Source organism: Bubalus kerabau, chromosome 4 (assembly GCF_029407905.1).
Source record: "Bubalus kerabau isolate K-KA32 ecotype Philippines breed swamp buffalo chromosome 4, PCC_UOA_SB_1v2, whole genome shotgun sequence".
Taxonomy (NCBI): Eukaryota; Metazoa; Chordata; class Mammalia; order Artiodactyla; family Bovidae; genus Bubalus; species Bubalus kerabau.
In genome coordinates this window covers 142,169,794-142,192,506 of record NC_073627.1, presented here as the reverse complement: position 1 = coordinate 142,192,506, position 22,713 = coordinate 142,169,794, and the positions used below count along the sequence as shown (strand labels likewise).

The 22,713-nt window shown below is 38.8% G+C and overlaps 1 protein-coding gene across 1 annotated transcript in view; it reads left to right on the top strand.

The window, feature by feature from the left end:
* The window catches only part of SMU1 (SMU1 DNA replication regulator and spliceosomal factor), a 29,369-nt gene extending 6,903 nt beyond the window's left edge, over nt 1–22,466 (top strand). The window contains exons 5-12 of the mRNA XM_055578802.1: nt 9,809–9,937; nt 11,422–11,541; nt 12,845–12,961; nt 13,559–13,686; nt 14,273–14,399; nt 16,350–16,517; nt 20,579–20,731; nt 21,965–22,466. Coding sequence (XP_055434777.1) covers nt 9,809–9,937; nt 11,422–11,541; nt 12,845–12,961; nt 13,559–13,686; nt 14,273–14,399; nt 16,350–16,517; nt 20,579–20,731; nt 21,965–22,063 — 1,041 coding nt within the window. The 3' untranslated portion in view covers nt 22,064–22,466. The remainder of the gene's footprint in view (nt 1–9,808; nt 9,938–11,421; nt 11,542–12,844; nt 12,962–13,558; nt 13,687–14,272; nt 14,400–16,349; nt 16,518–20,578; nt 20,732–21,964) is intronic.
* Nucleotides 22,467–22,713: the final 247 nt, after the last annotated feature.

Below are 22,713 nucleotides of genomic sequence, written 5' to 3'. Positions count from 1 at the left end.
AGTTACAGGTCATTAACAGAGATGTAAATATCCTGTTTACACTCAATTTGCATTTTGAAAGGGGCCAAAAAGCTACTGTTAGAGGCTTACAGTGTGTCTGAAATTGAAAAATAAGCTGCTTTATTTCTTAATTTACTTTTTATCGAAGTGATAGATGGGTATAATTGAAGTAGTACCTCAGGGTTTTTAGAGCTTCCTTGGTGGCTCAAATGGTAAAGAATATGGCAGGCCACAGTTCATGGGGTCGCAAGAGTCAGATATGACTGAGTGACTAACACTTTGACTTCTCAGGGCTTTTAGTGAGAAAATAGTTCCATCTGCCGTTTTCTACCTTCTTACTTCCCACAACCATTTTTAACTCTGGCATTTACCTTTGTAGCTGAATATCATGCTTATAATGTCATAGTTTGATTTTTTTTTTAGAAAAAGTTTTAAACATTAACTGTTGACTTTAGTGGAAGATGATTTCTCTCTTACCTGTTCCCCACAACATGCACACATTCTTCTTTCTCTGGGTTTTCAGCACAGTTATATGACAACTTTTGGTTAAATCATTTCAATGTTTACATTATTTTTACATCACTATTGCTCATAGACAAAAAATAACTATTTAATTTCTTATGTAATTTTGATGATTCTTTGCAGCAATTGCTTAATTTCTTTCTTTTGCGTAGTTTTCTGTGTAACTTTTGCTTCTTCATCCTGTATCATTCCAATAAGTGTAAGAATTCTCTGTTTCCTCCTGCTTGCTGATATTTTCCCTGAGGCCCTTCTCTCTGTTGTTCTCATGGTTTTCTGCATAGTGATTGTACTGGGAGTTCTTTCATCTTCATATTGAGAGTTCTGGGTCATATTTTTCAGAAACATGTTTTCCTTCTCATAGTTTAGAACCTTGTTTTAATGGAGTACTTCTGGTAACTTCCTAAGAAAGGGTACACAGGGGTAAATTTTTGAGAGTTTGCTTGTGTAAGCAATGTCTCTTACCTCTTTTTTTTTTGAAGGTTTTAATTGTTTATTCTGAAATACAAGAAAAGTCATAAGAGTCCTACCACCCAGAGTTTACATATGCATGTTAACAAATTGTTTTGTTTCATAGAATTTCTGCATCTTTTTTAATGTATATATGAAATATTTTTAATGTTAAGGTCTTATAAAAAAACCTTTTTTTACTATAGTTAAGAGGTAGTCACATTCAGAATTTCTACAGAAGATAATATCAGGAGAGGCCATGTGTACATTCATTCTACAAGTATTAAGCACCTGATATGTGCCAGGCATTGTTTAGATACTTGTGATATATCCATGAAATAAAGATGTTTTTCTTGGAGGAGTTTATATTCTTGTAGCAAAGATGGACACAAAATAGTAAACAGCATTTAGTAAATCATGGTATGATAGAAAGTAATGACTGTTGTGCTTAGACACTATATAGTAAACAGCATTTAGTAAATTTTGGTATGATAGAAAGTAAGGACTGTTGTTCTTAGTCGCTCAGTTGTGTCCAACTCTCTGTGGCCCCATGGACTAGCCCGCCAGGCTCCTCTGTCCATGAGATTATCCAGGCAAGAATACTGGAGTGGCTTTGCATGCCCTCCTCCAAGGTATCTTCCCAACCCAGGGATCGAACCCAAGTCTCCTGCATTACAGCCAGATTCTTCACTGTCTGAGTCACCAGGGAAGCCCAACAATTATTAGGATAAATTAAAAAACTTAGAGGAGATTAAGAGAGGTGAGGCATGGTAAGTACATAGGCAGGTTGCAGATGTTTGCCAAGGGAGAGTGTTCAGTTCAGTCGCTCATTTGTGTCCAACTCTTTGCAACCCGATGGTCTGCAGCACGCCAGGCCTTCCTGTCCATCACCGACTCCTGGAGTTTACTCAAACTCACGTCTGTTGAGTCGGTGATGTCATCCAACCATCTCATCCTCTGTCATCCCCTTCTCCTCCTGCCCTCAATCTTTCCCAGCATCAGGGTCTTTTCAAATGTCAGTTCTTCGCATTAGGTGGCCAAAGTATTGGAGTTTCAGCTTCAGCATTAGTCCTTGAATGAATATTCAGGACTGATTTCCTTTAGGATGGACTGGTTGGATCTCCTTGCAGTCCAAGGGACTCGCAAGTGTCTTCTCCAGCACCATAGTTCAAAAGCATCAGTTTTTCGGCACTCAGTTTCTTTATAGTCCAACCCTCACATCCATACATGACTACTAGAAAAACCATATCTTGGACTAGACGTACCTTTGTTGGCAGAGTAATGACTGCTTGTTAATATGCTGTCTAGGTTGGTCATAACTTTTTTCCCAAGGAGCAAGTGTCTTTTAATTTCATGGCTGCAGTCACCATCTGCAGTGATTTGGAGCCCCCCAAAATAAAATCTGTCGCTGTTTCCATTGTTTCCCCATATATTTGCCATGAAGTAATGGGACCATATGCCATGATCTTAGTTTTCTGAATGTTCAAGTTTTAAGCCAACTTTTTCACGCTTCTCTTTGACTTTTCATCAAGAGGCTCTTTAGTTCTTCTTCACTTTCTGCCATAAGGGTGGTGTCTTCTACATATCTGAGGTTATGGATATTTCTCCCGGCAATCTTGATTCCAGCTTGTGCTTCATCCAGCCCAGCGTTTCTCATGATGTACTCTGCATATAAGTTAAAATAAGCAGGGTGACAATATACAGCCTTGATATACTCCTTTTCCTATTTGGAACCAGTCTGTTGTTCCATGTCCAGTTCTAACTGTTGCTTCCTGACCTGCATACAGATTTCTCAAGAGGCAGGTCAGGTGGTCTGGTATTCCCATCTCTTTCAGAATTTTCCACACTTTATTGTGATCCACACAGTCAAAGGCTTTGGCATAGTCAATAAAGCAGAAATAGATGTTTTTATGACATCTCTTGCTTTTTCCATGACCCAACGGATGTTGGCAATTTGATCTCTGGTTCCTCTGCCTTTTCTAAAACCAGCCTGAACATCTGGAAGTTCATGATTCACGTATTGCTGAAGTCTGGCTTGGTGAATTTTGATCATCGCTTTACTAGTGTGTGAGATGAGTGCAATTATGTAGTAGTTTGATCATTCTTTGGCATTGCCTTTCTTAGGGATTGGAATGAAAACTGACCTTTTCCAGTCCTGTGGCCACTGCTGAGTTTTCCAAATTTGCTGGCATATTGAGTGCAGCACTTTCACAGCATCATCTTTTAGGATTTGAAATAGCTCAACTGGAATTCCATCACCTCCACTAGCTTTGTTCGTAGTGATGCTTTCTAAGGCCCACTTGACTTCACATTCTAGGATGTCTGGCTCTAGGTCAGTAATCACACCACCGTGATTATCTGGGTCGTGAAGATCTTTTTTGTATAGTTCTTCTGTGTATTCTTACCACCTCTTCTTAATATTTTCTGCTTCTGTTAAGTGCATACTATTTCTGTCCTTAATTGTGCCCATCTTTGCATGAAGTTTTCCCTTGGTATCTCTGATTTTCTTGAAGAGATCTCTAGTCTTTCCCATTCTATTGTTTTCTCTATTTCTTTGCACTGATCACTGAAGAAGGATTTCTTATCTCTCCTTGCTATTCTTTGAAACTCGGCATTCAAATGGGTGTATCTTTCCTTTTCTCCTTTGCCTTTCATTTCTCTTCTTTTCACAGCTATTTGTAAGGCCTCCTCAGACAACCATTTTGCCTTTTTGCATTTCTTTTTCTTGGGGGTGGTCTTGATCCCTGCATCCTGTATAATGTCAGGAAGCTCTGTCCATAGTTCTTCAGGCACTCTGTCTATCAGATCTAATCCCTTGAATCTATTTGTCACTTCCACTGTATAATCGTAAGGGATTTGATTTAGGTCATACCTGAATGGTCTGGTGGTTTTCCTTATTTTCTTCAATTTAAGTCTGAATTAGGCAATAAGGAGTTCATGAACTGAGCCACAGTCAGCTCCCAGTCTTGTTTTTGCTGACTGTATAGAGCTTCTCTATCTTTGGCTGCAAAGGATATAATCAATCTGATTTTGGTTATTGACCAGCTGGTGATGTCCGTATGTAGAATCTTCTCTTGTGTTGTTGGAAGAGGGTGTTTGCTATGACCAGTGCCTTCTCTTGGCAAAACTGTATTAGCCTTTGCCCTGCTTCATTCTGTACTCCAAGGCCAAAGTTGCCTGTTACTCTAGATATTTCTTAACTTCCTACTTTTGCATTCCAACCCCCTGTAATGAAAAGGACATGTGTTTTGGGTGTTAGTTCTACAAAGTCTTAATAGGTCTTCATAGAACCGTTCAACTTCAGCTTCTTCAGCATTACTGGTTGGAGCATAGACTTGGATTACTGTAATATTGAATGGTTTGCCTTGGGAATGAACAGAGATTATTCTGTCATTTTTGAGATTGCATCCAAGTGCTGCATTTCGGACTCTCTTGTTGACTATGATGGCTGCTCCATTTCTTCTAAAGGAGTCTTGTCCACAGTAGTAGATATAAAGGTCATCTGAGTTAAATTCACCCGTTCCAGTCCATTTTAGTTCGCTGATTCCTAAAATGTCGACGTTCACTCTTCTCGTCTCCTGTTTGACTAGTTCCAATTTGCCTTGATTCATGGACCTAACATTCCAGGTTCCTATGCAATATTGCTCTTTACAGCATTGAACTTTACTTCCATTATCAGTCACATCCACAATGGGGTGTTGTTTTTGCTTTAGTTCCATCTCTTCATTCTTTCTGGAGTTATTTCTCCACTGATCTCCAGTAGCACATTGGGCACCTGCCAGCCTGGAGAGTTCATCTTTCAGTGTCCTATCTTTTTGCCTTTTCATACTGTTAATGGGTTCTCAAGATGAGAATACTGAAGTGGTTTGCCATTTCCTTCTCAGTTCTTGTTAGAACTCTACACCATACCCGTCCATCTTGGGTGGCCCTACACGGCATGGCTCATAGTTTAATTGAGTTAGACAAGCCTGTGGTCCATGTGATCAGATTGGTTAGTTTTCTGTGATTGTGGTTTTCAGTCTGTCTGCCCTCTGATGGAGAAGGATAAGAGGTTTATGGAAGCTTCCTGATGGGAGAGACTGACTGAAGGGGAAACTGGGTCTTGTTCTGATGGGCAGGGCCATGCTCAGTAAATCTTTAATCCAATTTTCTGTTGATGGGTGGGGATGTGTTAAGAACACAACAGGAACAGAGCCTTGCTGCTACGTCGCTTCAGTCTCTGTGCGACTCTGTGCGACCCCATAGATGGCAGCCCACCAGGCTCCCCTGTCCCTGGGATTCTCCAGGCAAGAACACTGGAGTGGGTTGCCATTTCCTTCTCCAATGTATGAAAATGAAAAGTGAAAGTGAAGTCTCTCAGTCATGTCCAGCCCTCAGCGACCCCATGGACTGCAACCTTCCAGGCTCCTCCGTCTGTGGGATTTTCCAGGCGAGAGTACTGGAGTGGGGTGCCATTGCCTTCTCCGAACAGAAGCTTAGGGTGATGTTTTAAAGAAAGTTATCACTGGTGGGAATGGCATAATTTGATCTGGTGCCCCATACTCTTCCACCATTAATATGGCTAAATTTCATGCCTAGCTCCCAAACTGTGTATGCAGCAAGAGCATGCTCCATTTGTTGAGAAATTATGCAGAAACTAAAGGAGGGGGTGGGGGTGGGATAATGGGTAAGGTAGTTGGTTCATTATTCAGTCATTCTGTAGTTCTTACACATAGAAATTGAGTCCCCTAAAATAGGAAAACTAGGATGATAGTGCAAGTTACTTTTTTCCTGAATTGTTTTTATTGTTGTTGGTGTGTTAAATTGAAGCATAGTTGATTTTACATTGATGTGTTATTTTCAGGTTGTGGCAAAGTGATGCTGTTTTCTTTTTCTCTCCTTCCCTCCCGCCCTCCCTGTTTTCCCCTCTCTCTCGTTCTCTCTCTATATATTTATATATATGTGTATATACATATATAACTGAATATATATAATTTTTAGATTTTTTTTCTATTATAGGTCATTATAAGATGAAGATATTAAATACAGTTGTCTGTGCTATACAGTGGGTCTCTATTCAAGTTTTAAAACTGTTTTCCTCCCTATTGTGTCCCTACTTTCTTTGAGTTCCTTTTTTTCTACCTGTTTGTTTTGGTGCCAGTGTTAAAAAAAAAACTCCCCTCAGATTTCAGAGTGAAGCACCGAAAAGCTGGGAACTGTGTGAGAAGGGATGGAAGGTGGAGTTTGAGAATTGATAAGATTGATTGAGTGAAGCTTCTCATGTGTCGGTAGATATATTCTCTTGGACTGATCAGCTTTTCCAGAGTATTCCTCTAGTTTCCTGCCTGGGGGTGGAGGTTAGAGAAATCTCCCTGTTTAGCGTACAAGCCTGCACTTAATCCCCCTGTTTTCGTGTAGCTTCTTACTTACACTCTGCCCCTCAGCTCTGCCTTTTTCCATACCACAGGATCTCAGCTTTTCCAGAAAATCGACCATGCAGCTTCTCTTGAGGCTTGGGCAAGGCAGTCGCCTGTTGCATAGGGTTGAGATAGGTCCTGGATGCTAACTGCTCTTCATTCAGATTTTATCATTGCCATATGCCCTGCCTTGTCCTTGAGCGGGTGTGTGGTGCCTTCAATTCCTAAGCTTTTTTGGAATTTGCAGGGTAGTTTGGCTTACTGCTTATGGCTTCTTCATCCCCACCTTGCGTAATTAGGTTTCGTTTTTATCTGTTCTTGGTTTCCAAGCTGGTCCATTCTCTTTGCGGCTTCTTAAATTTAACGTTTTTCTTCTGCTGTTACTTTTTTCATTCTCTGTGTGTTTTGGGGTTATGTACCTTTTTTATTCCTTTATTATTGTCACTTCAAGTGGAGTTTCTAGAAAGAGTGGAAATAAACTCATGTTGTCTTCCACATTTAATTGGTTAGATACGAGGAGTGAGTGAGGCTTTCATTCTGGGTTGCCCTTTTAGGATTCTGGCTTCACTGACTTGGTAGAGAATATAAAAAGAAGGGCAAGTTTGTTAGGATGGAATAAGAGACTGGATGAAGCAGACCATCAGTTTGGGATGTACTAATTTTGAAGGTCCTATTGGACATACAAGTGGAGATGTCCAGCGTATGTGCTGGGATTTGTGACTCTGAACTTCAACTTTGAGGTTTTGGCTATGGCTATAGATTTGGAAATTGCAGTGGTAATTGAAGCCATATATGAAAATATGACTACCTAGGAAAAGCAGGTAGACTAAGAAGAGTAAAAATTTGAGAAGAAAGCCATAGAGAACACTTAAAGTCCATAGGATAAACAGAAGGGAACAACCAGAGAGATGAAAAGGGAAACCAAGAATAGGGTTAGAAAAAGCAATAGGAGTTTCAAGCAGATGAGTGGTTATTGTAGTTGAGAGCAGCCAAGAGCATGGAGAAGATTAGGGTCACAAAGGAGTCTGGTTTTGGTCACAGGGATATCTGAGGTGCGCTTCCAGTGGAAAGATGGGGACAGAAGCTATGTTATAGCAAGTTAGAAGCAAATTAACTGAGGTGTGAAGACAGCAAGTATAGGTGACTTATGAAGGTTGGTAGTTAAAAGAAGGAGATGAGGGTAATGTAGAAGGAAGAGGGCCATAGTAGCTGAAAAGCAGAGGGTAAGAGAGGGGTTTTTGTTTTTTCCTTTAAAAGATGGGAGTGATTTGAAACTGCTGTAGACTAAAGGTAAAGAGTGCAGAGAGTATCCATTGATTGGAGGTAAGTCAAGTCTTCTGGTCATTACAGTAAAATATGAAAAATAAGCAAAATATGGATTTTGAAAAGAAAAAAACTGTAGAAACATTAAATATTTCAACTATAGGGGTCAAAGAATTAAATTGGAAATTTAGTAAATTTGTGAGATATAAAATATACAGAAGTTGATTGCATTTCTGTATATCAGCACTAGCCAGTTCAAATATTCAGTGAAAACAGAGTTCTTGTTTATACAATATAAAAATTCTAGCCCTAACTTTTGTGGGAAAAAAATGATTTCCTTTTTTTAAAAAAGGAGAATCCTTTCAAAGTTTCCAGGAGAAATAAATTTGAGAAGATGATAAAACATTGATTTTCTTGGATAGGACTGACAGTTGATACCAGTTCACAATAGGTTTAGAAATGTATCACAAAGATTCTAGTATTCATCTGGAAATATAAACTTAGAGAAGTATATTCATCGAAGAAATTTTGGGAAGAAGAATGTGGAACATATTAGCCCTAGAAATAGTGACGTGTTTAACAGAGGTTCGTAGTTTAAATCATTTTGGTAGTTACATCCAGTGCAACAGCAGTGCAAGAAATTGACCCTGTTATTTATCAGGATTCAGTAGATGGTAAGGAGACTCACAGAACCTACGGGCAGGAAGGATTACTTAGCGTATGGTATTGGGGCCCCTACTTTAGAATAGGGGAGAAATGTCAGATCAGAGTCCTCTCTCATATTTTATAATCATAATTTCAGATAGATATTTTAAGAATATAGACCAAGTTAGGTAGTAATGTATCAGACCTCCTATTACAGGACTTCCTGTGATTAGGGAGTAGACACCAAGGTTAAGGTCAACAAATTTCATTACTTGAGAGTTTAACTTAGATGAAACCTTTAAAAGCTATAATAAATAAATAGGTAGATTGGGAAAAAAAATTCTTTCTGGGAAACACGAAGATACAATATCTTGATCACATTAAAAAGCTTACAAATTGATAAAAAAAATGTGAGCCAACAGTAGATAAGTGAACAAAGAGCATGAGTAAACAGTTAACAGAAGAAGTATATGTCATTAACAAACATGTATTAATAGAAAAGGTCAGACTAATCAGAGAATTTACTAAAGTAGGGCATAATTTCCCACTCGTTAGAGTTTTTAAATGACATCCAAAATTATTGAGTTTTATTGATATAACAAAGGGAAAAGAGAATAAACACTGATCATGTCCCTGTATTATGTAACATATATTGTTTCATCCCTTCATCAACTCTAGGAATTAGGCTTTTTTCTGGACTTTTAGTTGGCAAATTAGGGATTCAGAATAGCTTAGTTGACAAACTAGGGCCGTCTGTCTCCAAAGTCCATGGTTTTTCCATTCCCTATAATGCAGTTGTGATTGCTCTTGTAGTTGTACTTTTTTGGGAAGACATTTTGGTAGTGTGTCTAAAGAGCCTTAGCCATTGGTGTTCTTTTTTCAATTCAGTAATTTCTGTTCTAGGAATCTATTCGGGGGGGGGGGGAGGGGCGGGGAATATCCTGATAATAGAAAAAGCCTTACATCCAAGGCTATTCATTGCAGCATTATTTAGATGAGTGCAAAAATTAGAAGCAATATAAATGTCCATTAATATATTAAATAAGCTATGAAACATCCACTAGTAGAGAGTATAATGTTAGAATAGAAAATGTATGTTTGTTATGTCATAGCATGATATAATGATAGGTGAAAACAGGGTATAAAATTTTACATAAGGTATAATTACAGCTATATATATTAAACATGTTGGGGGGAAATACTAAAAGGTAACATATGCAATGCTAATTGTAGCTGTGTTTGGATGTTGGGAACTATGGGAAATTTTTGTTTTTCAAATTTTATTTATAATAGGAGTCACACCTATTAAGAAAATGGCTGTAGAAACTTGGACCCATTGGCTCTGAGAATCCCCTTCCACCTTGAGATCAACCTCTGGTCCTAGAATACACAGAATAGCCCAGGCTGTGTTGTGTTTGGATGGCCAGAGATGGTGGGTCTGGATAACTCATACTTCCTGTGAACCTCACCCTTTCAGGCTTTGAGTAATCAGGACTAGGTTTTAAAAGCACCCAAGTGGATTTCTTTTCTCATAGGCATTGAAGTGGCAGCAGCACCAAGGATTGCTTCCTCCTGGCATGACCATAGATTTGTTCAGAGGCAAAGCAGCTGTCAAAGATGTAGAAGAAGAAAAGTTTCCTACACAGCTGAGCAGGCATATTAAGGTAGGATCCTTCGACCGCCCAGTTGGTAATCACTTGTTGGGAACTCAGTGTATTCTTGCTCAGCCTGGCCCTGTGTCAGTAGCTTGGGTTGGGGAGTGGAAGTCATTCTTCAGCTCTGACAACATTCATGGTTACTGCTGGTGACCACTGAGGTCCCCCTGTGGCCTGGCAATGGCACACCTCGCTGCATTACCAAGTGGACATTCATTGGACGTTGACCCATCATCTGCCCTTGGACTTTCTCCCAGGAATCCTGCATTTGGAAAAATGCTTTAGCTCTTAGGTTAAGCCTGGGACTAAAAACCATGAACTCTGTTATGTAATTTTCCTGTTCAACATTTGTGTTTTTGCCTGCTATATGTTTGGCAAAGGACCAGGCCTGGATTGGAAAGTGGGCTTCAGTGGTGTTTGAGGAAAATAATTTTATCATCTTAATGGCTGGTACTTGGTGTTTTTTTGCCTTTTTTTTTTCTTTCTTAGACTTTTCTAATAAGAAGCATAATGAAGTAATTGTTGCAGTTCCCAGAATTATAACTGTATTAACTACTTCGCCATCTCCTTTTTATTCCTTTTTATTACAATTTCTTTTTGGATTTGTGCTCTGATTGAGTTTATAGATTTAAAAATATTTCATAACATCTTTGGCTTAGTATTTTGAATTTGTCTTTTCCGGATTATATATTATATCAGAAGACTTGCATATAAAGATATTTTTGAGCAGCACTTTTATTTACCTTGGCAAAACCCTTGCGACAAATAGAAGTCCATTAAATTATGCTGCTGGACTAAGATTTTCTGTTTTAAACACTTCCTTTTGGGGCATTTAAAATGAGACTCATAATAGAGCTCTTCTCTGTTCTCATCTGTCTAATGTACTGTAGTTTCCATCTGTTAATGGAAACATCAATGCTGATAAATGCTCCAGATATATTTCCCAAGCATTTCTGTCGACTCTAATTAGAGTTAGTCACTCACACGTTATCGCTTGTTTAGATGAAGGTCATGAAAAGAAACAGTGATAAAAAATTTGTTTAAAAAATAGTGTAGGAAAACAACCATTTATTTTGAAAAAATGAATTTTTCCCCCAGATTAAAAAAAAAATAGGAACATATGGCGTACTAAGTTAGTGTGAAAATCATGTTAACAGTGACTGATTCTGGTAAAAACTTACTGTTTGAGTTAACAGGATTATTTGTTAAGTCCCTTGCTAAAATAGTTTTTTTTTTGTTGTTTTTCTTTGGAAATACCAATGTCATTAAAAAAAAACCAAATTAGTTTCAGTGGTGAGCCTCAATGTTAAACTTGTTGGAGAGAATTTATCAAGCATTTCTTTGCGTCTGGGTACAGAAACACCCTTCCAAACTCCATAATATAGGCTGGCTATGACTCTGTGCTAGGGCCGAGTTCTCAAAAGATTAAAATGGGAACTGTTTTAAGGCCACTAGATAAAAATGCATCTGTTTCATTGTTTCGTTTGAAACAGTTTGGTCAGAAATCACATGTGGAGTGTGCTCGATTTTCTCCAGATGGTCAATATCTGGTTACTGGGTCTGTTGACGGATTCATTGAAGTATGGAACTTTACGACTGGAAAAATCAGAAAGGTAAATATTTTAAATATATTAATTTTTCTAGTAGGAGAATTACCTGTTATTGTTTTTAAGTTATCTGTTACAGTTGCAATTTAAATTTACTTTTTGAATGGGTAAGATGTACATCTGATAAAACATTTTCTAAAACAGAACAGTTATTCAGTAAAGGCTCTTGTTCCCCACTTTTGTCCCTCAGCCAGTCAGTTCCCTTCTTTGGTGCACCCAGAGTTACCAGTTTCTTGTGTAATCTTTATGGAATATTCTATGTGTATATGTAAGCAGTTGCTTGTTGTTTGTAGTCTAACCTTTTAGTAGTACTAATTGCATTCCTCTCATCATGAATGAAGTGGAATATCTTTATATGTGAAAAGCCACCAGTATTCCTAGTCTGTGAAGTCTGTTCATATCCTTTGCCCACTTTTTTGAACTACTCTTTTGGACTACTTCTTACTGATTTGTCAGAGCTCTTTGTAGTTTGAGGAAATCAACCTTGGTAATATGCATTGCAAATATTTTTCAGCTTTGACTTTTGTCTTTTGACTTAATTATGGTTTTGCTTTATACAGGTAACAGTTTTTTGTATCATCATATTTTATCCATCTTTTTTCCCATGATTTATTCAAATACTTCTGTGTTTCTTTTTGTGTTTAATTTTTGATCCATCTGGCATTTGATTAGGGTGATAAAATTGGCATAGATCCAGCTTAACTTTCCCAAATAGCTACTTAGTGACTAACCACTGATTTAAAATGTAGTCTTTATGATAGAGTACTAAATTCTACTCCATGTGTAGTGGATTTATGAGTGGTTTTCACTTTCTACATTGTATAATTCTTTACAATTTGCCTTTTTTTTTTTAAACCATGAAACAGCCTCACTTTATAATTAGAAAAAATAAAGATATTTCATTATGAACATAATGGATGATAAAAGAAAAATATCAAATACAATAATCAATACATGATTTTAGGAAAGGTAGGTGACTATGGAAAAACGTTTCTCATGTCATACCGTTAAATAAATTCAGATTTATTAAAGATGTTCAATATGAAACTGTAGGGAAATTTTGCTGAGAAAGGATTAGTAAGCAAAAGATGTAAGCTGTTACATTTGTATTTTTTATAATACTTATTTGAATTGTGTAAAAAAGGTACTCCCAGTGTTATCAGTTGTTCATCAGGATAATGTGCATGACACTGCTATTTGCTTTGGAGATTTAATCAGCAGTCTACCATCCTGCTTCCAGTAAGTTTGTAGAGGGGGTAACTGGTGTTTTTGTGATATTTTGATAATTGCTTATCATTGTTTCCTTTAGGATCTTAAGTACCAGGCACAGGATAACTTTATGATGATGGATGATGCTGTTCTCTGTATGTGCTTCAGCAGAGATACAGAAATGTTAGCAACTGGTGCCCAAGATGGAAAAATCAAGGTATGAATTAGAGGCATGAACTCTTATATGTAGACATTTTGAGAGTTCTGTGACAAGCTAGTCCGTACATAGGGTTTTTTTTACCTACTCTTTATTGAGCATCAACTTTATGCCAGTCACTTTAGTTTTTCTTATTTAATCCCAATAATAACTGCTTACAGAGGTCCAATAATTTAAAGTCACACAGTTGGTAATAGATTTGGGACTTCAGATCTGCTTTTGCCCTTTCTGCTGTGCCACCATAGCTTACCTTATTTGGTGTGTTTTGCTTTGGGGTGGTGGTCTGCAAATGCTTAGCAGTGATCAGCTATGGCTTGTATTTAATTGCTGGTCAAATACCCTGGGCTAGATAAAATACAGAACTGGTCTCTGCTAAGTGAACTTAGAGTCTAATTTTTTGCTTTAATAATTTAAAAGGAAAGAGGTTTAAGTTTCAGAGGATTCAAGTTGTCATTGTACTTTTGAGAACCTGACATATCATATTCAGCCATTGGCATGCATTAGTGAGCCCTGTATTTTGCCTGGCTCTGCAGGGTAGGAGTGGGACATGGGACACTGTATTTATAAGTTTTTACTATTCTTTTTAAAAAAATAAAGGTATGGAAGATTCAGAGTGGACAGTGTTTAAGGAGATTTGAAAGGGCACACAGCAAAGGTGTCACCTGTCTAAGCTTCTCTAAGGATAGCAGTCAGATCCTTAGTGCCTCTTTTGACCAGACAATTAGGTAAGTAAGAATCTCCAAACTCCCCTCACTTTTGTTTGATATGATGAAACTTCAGAGGGAGGTAGTAGTTAGTGATTTCTATGTTTTCACCAGGATTCCTTTATATGGACAGTGAGGGAATAAATGAGTAATAAATACATGTGAGACCTTATTTCCCCAAAGTACAGCTGACACAGTGCTATTGTGTTGTCCATTTGGGTCTCTACCCAGAAGAGAGATCAGAAGGGGATTTTAGCACCACTTCGTTTCTCAAAGTGTGGTCTATGGACCCACCTGCATCAGAGTCACCTTAGAGAGCATGTGACAAATACAGATTCCTGGGACCCAGCAGAGACCTAGAAGTCTGTCGCTGAACAGAAGCTTGTGGTATCAGTAGCATATTTTTTTCCAGTCTCTCTGCAAAGCTTTGTTTTTGTTTGATTGTTAGACATAATGAAAATACTACTCCATACATAATTGTGTAGTCCCTGTTCTTAATATTTTAACATGAGCTTCTGTAATTCATCTAAAATGCTTTCAACACTTGGTTCCAACCACAGTATATAGGATATTAATTGCTCTTTTCATTTGCTTTTATTTGTGATAGAATTCATGGTTTAAAATCTGGAAAAACCCTGAAGGAATTCCGTGGCCATTCCTCCTTTGTTAATGAAGCCACCTTTACACAGGATGGACATTATATTATCAGTGCATCCTCTGATGGCACTGTAAAGGTTAAGTATTTGCTACTGATTTTATTTGGGGTGTCTATTCCATTTTTTCTATTTTGCTCTTTGAGGAGTTTTCAGTGGTGATAAGGTGAAAGTTATGGTGGCTAAATCTCTTTACACTGTATTTTAGCCATAATTGAGATCTGTGACAATAATCATAATCTGCGGGTAATTTCCTGTTGGCCTAGGACCTCAAATCTCAAACCTACAGGCTATATGATACGTAGGAAAAGGTGTAGAGTTCTAAACTTAAGTCAACTCCTGTTTACAGGACTTTGTGACTTTGCCACAAAGTCAGATGGCCTGCCTGCAACAGTCAAATTCACGAAGGGCTCAGTGGCAGAATAAATAGGTCTCTTTTATTGCACAGCTTCACCCCACACCCATCCCCCCACATTAGGACCTTTCTGATAGCATTAATGAGGAATAAGATGGGTGTAGAGTAGAACTAAGTCCTCTTAGTTACTTGCTATCTTCAGCTCTCAGCTGAAAGTAATAGATCTTCAGTCTTAAGAGATTTAGTTATTTCAAGAGAGGGCATCATTTCCTAGAAAAGATGGGCAATCCAAATTGAAAATTGCTAGAGATCTTTGAGACACTCCGTTTACATTGTACATCTGCTTTTAAATTGCCTTTTGTAAGTGAATGTTCTCTGGCAGAGGACCTAAACATCCTAACAGCGATCCCTAACAGTCAGACTCCTTTCTGTGATGGCTTGGGAATTGAACCAGAAATTTGAAGGTAGGAGATGTACCCTTCCTCAGGATGGAACAGAAATACAGAGTTCTTGGTGCTTTAGTCATGGGGTTTGCCCTCTTTGTGCTGTGAATATGGGCTTTACAGCCTATAGGACTGTGAGGTGGCTTGTACAGGTCTCTTTGTTTTGTAGTCTTTAGTTTTTTGCAGTAGGTGGGGTAAAATATCTTAGGTGGGGTAAAATATCTCACTGACTTTTTGGACAGAAAACTCTAGAAGTCCCTTGATCACCGAAATGTTCATTTCTCTCCTAGGTCGCTGGGCTTTAGAGAGGCAGTTGGGGGAGATGATACAGTATTTATTAAGGAAATAAATACTGAGACAACTAGTGGGGCAGCTATTTCCTCCTTTTTCTAGGTATTTATTCAACATCCATTTTGTGCTAGGCTTCATTGAAGGCACAGGAGAAACACAGCATAGTCATGCCTTTGAGGTTTTTATGTCATCACTCCTCATGATGTGAGTAGTGTCCAGACACAGGCAACAGTTGGTTCATCCCTTCTCTAAGCATGTCTCAGATTTCAGTAACTATGATGTCTGATTATCTGCGTCAGTTCATAATAGTTCAGAAGGACAAGGTAAAAAGCATTAGGGTGGAGAACTGTTAGAAGAGGTATTGGACTGGGAGAGGTCATACAGGTGGCCAAGCGTAGCCTCCGCTTCATGGATCCTTGATTATGGCTGTTGACATTGTGACTTCTGTGGAGTGGTTCTCAGTACAAACTGAATCATTTGTGGAGCTTTTAAAAAAATAAAGCTACATACATCCCACCCTAGACCCACCAAATTTGAATCTCAGCATCCTGAGTATATAAATCTAAAAAACCCTCATTTCATTTTGATGTCCAGAGACCGGGTAGCTTTCTGGTTGTTCATGACAGTAGCATTGTTGACACATAGCTAATTTCAAAGTTAGGTAGCTTGTTAGCCAAGAGAAATTTTGTAGGAAAAGAGCATAAATTTTAAAAGAGTTTTATTATTTAGCTTTCTAATTTTTTGTTATTTTTATCAGTTAATCAGCAAGTAGGGAAGTTCTTTTGTATATGGCAATGCTAGGTATTTGGACTGTAAGCAGCTTTTTTTTTTTTTTTTAGTCCTTTTTTTTCTTTTAAAGTAACTTAATTTTCAACCCTCAGACTTTAGAAATTGCTGCACTTCCACCCCTAAATGTTTATGCCTTATGTTTTGGTGTTGTAGATCTGGAACATGAAGACCACAGAATGTTCAAATACCTTTAAATCTTTGGGCAGCACTGCTGGGACAGACATCACTGTCAACAGTGTGATCCTGCTTCCTAAAAACCCAGAGCACTTTGTGGTTTGCAACAGATCCAACACAGTGGTCATCATGAACATGCAGGGACAGGTGAGTGCTCAGACTGTGCCTTTCCTTGGGCCCTGTGGGCAGTTCCCTAGTCAGAGACACTTGGTCCTACACTTTCAGTGAAGTATCAGCTATCAGTTCGCCACTCAGAAAACCAGATACACTGTTTTTTAGACACTTATTTAAATTTTAAATTCTGTCTACAAAGCATCTTCCTGGCATCTCAAAAGTTAGCTCCTTTCCCTGGAATGTTTGTATACTATGGTCTTTCTTTTGCATCCTTTGGATAAATTAAATTCTCTTTTTTTTCGTTTGTTTTTTTGGCTGCTCTGGGTTTTCATTGCTGCATGTAGGCTTTTTCTAGTTGTGGCGAGCAGAGGCTACTCTCCAGTTGAAGTGCATAGGAGTCTCATTGTGGTGGCTTCTTGCCGTGGAGCGCAGGCTCGAGCAGCCGAGCTTTAGTTGTTGCCGCTCACAGGCTATGGAGCAAGGTCTCAGTAGTTGTGGCACATAGGCTTAGTTGCCCCTTGGCATTTGGGATTGAACTTGTGTCCCCTGCAGGTGGCAGGGGATTCTTAACCACTGGATCACCAGGGAAGTCCCCTGGTTTGTCTTTAAACCTTCTTCAGAACCTCACTGAAGATTTTAAGGTATAACAATCCCTCTGTGAGGGAAGGAGACATAGTGTGTGGATTAAGAGTTTGGGATATCTGTTAGCTACCATATGATCTAAAGTGGAACTCCAGTAGGAGAAGAGCAACAGTGTCTTCATGAACACGTAATCAGAACACCTGCTGGTTCCCAAAGAACCTCACTTTTGTAGCCCCAGGGACATGAGGAGTATCAAAGTTGAGGTCTCAAGCCCTTGGATGTTTTGTGATGCTACTGAAATGTTGACCTGGGCACTTGGGGATCTTGCTGAACATGGAGAAGACCCAGGGGCTGGTGTATGGAACTGTCTTTCCATTGCTTAAGTCCCTGTAAAAGATAAATTGGTGGTGACAAACCCATGGTTGAGATGGCTGGTCCTCAGTACTGCTGGGACACTGCATAATAGCCACAGCTGCCCACTTCTTAGTTTTCTGCTTGACCTTTGTGTGTGTGTGTGTGTGTGTAGCAGAGTTTTATTAAGTATAAAGAAGACAGAGAAAGCTTCTGACATAGACATCAGAAGGGGGATGGAGAGTGTAGTCTTATCAAGCAGACCCACTCCCCACAACATACATCTTAAGATAACAAGATCAGTCAGAAGGTTCTTGTTAAGGAGATACATTGTTCTTATAATCATTAGTACAGAGCTTAAGGAAAAACATAACCCTTGAGCCATTAGCTCTGGGCTTAAAAAAAACATTTTATGGGACTAAGATGAAGGAATGTAGGGGGAAAAAAAAACAGTTTGTCCTTTTCTCCTCCTTGAGAGCCCTGGACCCCTTCCTTCCTTGAGGGCCCCAGACTCCTTATCAGTCTACCTAAGAATTAGTTTTGTCATTCACCCCTTTTTCTTTTAGGAGAATTATGTTGCCAAGGGAAAAAGGTGGCATTTTCATTCCATAACTACTTCCTGCTGGGATGGGGGCATTGCCCCTAAATTGTTGAGGCAACATATTCTCCTAACCCGCATATTGAGGGTTTCTAATCCGGGGACCCCAAGTTGAAGGAGGTTGTAGAAGTTGTATCGGCATGAACAATCATTTGTAACCTAAAAGCTTTTAGATGGCTAGAAACAAACCCCATTATACAGTTACAGATGTAAGGCAAAATAGTCATTAAACCAAGTTAAAACATAATCACAATTAAAAGTCACATTATTTCCATAGTTAAGGTACAGTGAGTGAGTTATACCAATCCATTTTAGGATTGTTAGATGTCTTCAGATTAAGAAGAGGCGCCACATATGATTGTTGTTGGTGAAGAGGTGAAGAAAGTCCTTTTCTTGAATCGGAAAAACCCACCATGTGAAGTCTTCCAGTGATGAAGAAGGGAGCATTTTGCAGACCTAGCAATTAGACCAATTTTGGAGACGATCAGGGGTCACCTGCCAGAGTTCTTGTAATATCTCTTGAAAGATTGAAAGCTGAGTCACATAGTAAATTCTAAGGCTTCAGGATCTATGACAATATTGGTGCACAAAAATGGTCTGCCATAGACACAGTCCCTTCTAGGGGCAGTTTGAGCCCTCGTTAAAGCTATGGGTAAAACTTTAAACCAGTTGTTTTGTGTTTCCTGAGTTAGCTTATGCAGACTGTTAATAATGTCATTTTCTTCGTTTTCAAAGGAAGTAGCCCACTATACTTTCAATCTGGGATTCCTGACTTAGGTTCTTAGAAACCTCATACTCACCAGCAGCGCTTCAATCCATAGAGTTTGGAGGCACAGCTATGACAAGGACTCGCTTTTAGGACTCTGGCCCCATATGGAAGCAGCCAAGAGAGATGCTGCTGAAGCTAGAGTTCCACCTTATTCCCGACTGCACTCCTAGCAAGTCTGAGTTCTCATGACTATCCCAAGCTTGGGGTCTGAGTAAAAGTACACAGTAACAACATGGATCACAAGTCCCTTGAAAGTCTGTGATCCAACAGTTTAGGTTAGTGGTTCTAATTCCCCAGGCAGTTACGGAATGGTCAAAGACCAGGAAAAGGTGACTGAGAAAGGGAAGTTTGGTCCACATGCTTCGCCCATTTCTGGCCGCTCCTCTCGCAGGGACATTGGGTGCCTTTTGGCATTGGCAAGTCAGTATAAACCCCTGACAAAGCTCCCAATTTGGGGGCAGCCTTCAGTCATTTCGAGGCACCTTGAAACCGCAGAGTAAGGCTCTGCTTCGTACATTTGCTTCATACTTAATTCTGTACGTTTCAGGCTCTCCATCAGTCACACACACAGGCACATCGTAGAGTTAGTAAAGTAAAAGTATACTGAAAGAACAGGCAAGCTAGAGCTCTGAATGTCCTTACCTTGTTTTGAAGATCCCAGACAAGCCCCCAAGATGATAGCTTGCGGTGAATGATTCGAATTCGTGATCTCTGAAGAAGATTTAGCTTTGGGACTGGGGACCAGGCTTGATCACTCAAGAACTTTTGTGTAGCAGAGTTTTATTAAAGTATAAAAAGGAGAGAGAAGGCTTCTGACATAGACATCAGAAGAGGGATAGAGGGTGCCCTCTGCTTGACTTTTTAATTAAAAAGTTAAAAAAAATTTTTTTTTGGATTCATAAAGAAGTTACAAAAACAGGGCAGAGAGTTCCTATACACCCTTCCCCTGCATCTGTCAATGATAACTAATCTTACATAGCCATTGTATAATTATCAAAACCAGGACGTTGACATCAAAACCAGGTACAGGACTATTAAATATGAGCCTTATTTAGATTGTCTTTACATGCATTCATCTTGAGGTGGGACATGAACAGCTCTGTGAAATTTCATCTTGTTTTATGTAACCACCACAGTTAAGGTATAAAACTGTTTCACCACCCTCAAAGAAACTCCCTTGTGCTGTACTTTTTATAGTTAAATCCTTCTCACAACCCTAGCCCCTGGCAGCCACTAATCTGTTTGACACTATTCTAATTTTCCTTTTGAGTATAGTAAATAAGAGACACACAGTATGTAACCTTTAAACCTTGTGAGATTGGTTTCTCTCCACTTGATTTATGATGATTTAAGTGGTATGTAAAATAGATCAAGCAAGGTCTTAAAGAGATAGAGTTCCATTATGAATGGGGAGGGCATCTCATTCTGTTAGAAAGAGGAAACTAGGGGGCATGGGTCACAGAGCATTGAGAACCAGTAGCATGATTTAGGAAATTGTGTATGGTAATGAATTTGCTTCAGGATAAAATGGCTCAATAGATTAAAGAGTAGGATTGGTGACCTGGGACATGGAAATTGTAAATTTCTATCTGCCACTGACTTAAAATAGCTTATCTTTTGTATATTTCCCAGTCAAGAGGATTTAGCACAAGGTGAATGGAATTGGTAATCTAATTATAAATGACAGTAAACCAGAGTACAAAATAACATAAAGATGTCAGTTTCCCCTGCTGCAGTGGAACTACTGCTAATCCAGATGTTTTATCTTTACCTTGGACTGTGTTGTACTCTTAGATTGTCAGAAGCTTCAGCTCTGGTAAGAGAGAAGGTGGTGACTTTGTTTGCTGTGCCCTCTCTCCCCGTGGTGAATGGATCTACTGTGTAGGGGAGGACTTTGTGCTTTACTGCTTCAGCACAGTCACTGGCAAACTGGAGAGAACTTTGACAGTAAGTATTACTGACTTAAGGCCATCTACAGAAATTGTTAATGCTTACATCTTTCTGAACTCGGAAGTAAACCTTTTTCAGAGTGCTGTCGTTGTGAATCTTGATGTAAAAATATGTAAAAGTGTCATCAAGTAAAATAAAGGGCCCATAAGTAATTGTATGGAATTACCTCCTGTATCTGGAAAAGTCATCCTTCAGTGAGCCCTCAGCTTCTAGTGGATAGGATGAGTGTACATAAAGCAGAGGAGGAAAAGGAATGTGCCTGTCTAGCCAGCTAGAGTAGTTAAACCTCCTCAGGGTGGTTGGAGAGTGACAGATACAGCTAGTTGTCTGCATGTGCTTTCAAAGGCTAGTTACTTGTATATTACCCTATCAAATTGGTTTTTTAAGCATTTAGTAACAAGGAATAATTAATGCAGCTGCTGTAACAATCGTCAAATTTCAGTGGCCTAACACAATGAACATTATGTCACAATGTGATATAAATTGCATCATCCTCCTCCATCTTTTAGCTGTGCCATTTGGGAAATGTGGCCTCTAAAGTCTTAGGAGAAAAGATAATTGAAGAGGTTATACTGGATGTTTTAAAGACTCACATCTGGAAGTGGTATATATTATTTTGTCCATCATTCTTTTTTGATTAGAATTAGTGTTGCCAACAGCCCAAATGCAAAGGAGGAGTGGACAGGGAAAATGCAGTCATCTACAGTTGGGAAGAAGAGATGGTGTGAATGTATAAAAAAATCATAAACATACCTGTTAGAGAATAATCTCCTCTCAAACTATTCTTGAATGAACTTTTGGTACACCAGCCTTGTGAAGCCTCCTCCAGTAGAGAGCAAAGATGTGAACAAAACAGAATGAGGTGGCAAGTGTCCTCTAGCTGAGGAAAATACTGAGTTCACTGAGTTGAAGGAATTGTTCAGTCTCAGCCACTGTCTTGGCCTAATATTTGCAAAATGGATGATGACTGGGACCAGCTATAGCACCAAAAGTGGTTTGGCATAAAGTGTAATTTACACATTACGAAGAACAGTACAGAAAATGTGATCAGCCATCTGATATTGTTTTGAGTTTCTGGTTTGTATGTTAACCCTCTTTGAGGTTCCCTTAGGTTTGACTCCTTTGGTGAGAAGTAGAAGCTTCTCTTCTTACCCGCCACTCAGCTCTGGAAGCTTCTTCAGTGATTTGTTAGCGACCTCTGTGCCCTGATTCTGTGCTTCCCTATTCCAGGTTCACGAGAAGGATGTGATTGGTATTGCACATCACCCTCATCAGAACCTGATTGCTACTTACAGTGAAGATGGACTGCTAAAGCTCTGGAAACCCTAATTCAGCTTCTCTTTTTAAACTAGCTTGAGAGCACGTAGTTAAAATGAAGACATACTCATGTGTTGCTTTTTTTTTTTAAGGCCAGCTTTTCTAAGCAAATCATCTGAATTAGGCACAAGAATAATTTTGTGAAAATTCATGTTTAAGTAGCGGTTACCACTTTTTATATATTTTCAAGGTATTCACTGGGGCAGTCACTTAATGCTGTCAATAATCTTTTACCTGAAGAGCAAAATATTGGTATTCCTAGGGAAAAACTGTACTCCTTTATTTGAAATGCTTTGATTGAAATGGGCTTCCTGCAGTAAAACTTGTAAATTAGGAACTATCCTAAATTCATTAGCTGTTTACTATCCCACCTTTTTTTTTTTTTTTTTTAAAGATGTTAATAAACTTTACACCTTTCTGGAGGCTTTGTTTTTAAATGTAAATAAATGCCTATCTAGTTAAGGCATTTACTTAGAATCAGATGAAGAGTGCAGGACACTACATTATCATCCCTGAAATCAGTTTCCCATAGGATCTCATTTCACTGCCCTCCCCCCGGGCGTTCATTTTTTTCTTAACTAATTGCAGGATCTACTATGAGAATTGTTTTGGCATATCTCCTTTGTATGCAGAGGAAGGTTTTTGCATTGAAAATGTGCTGT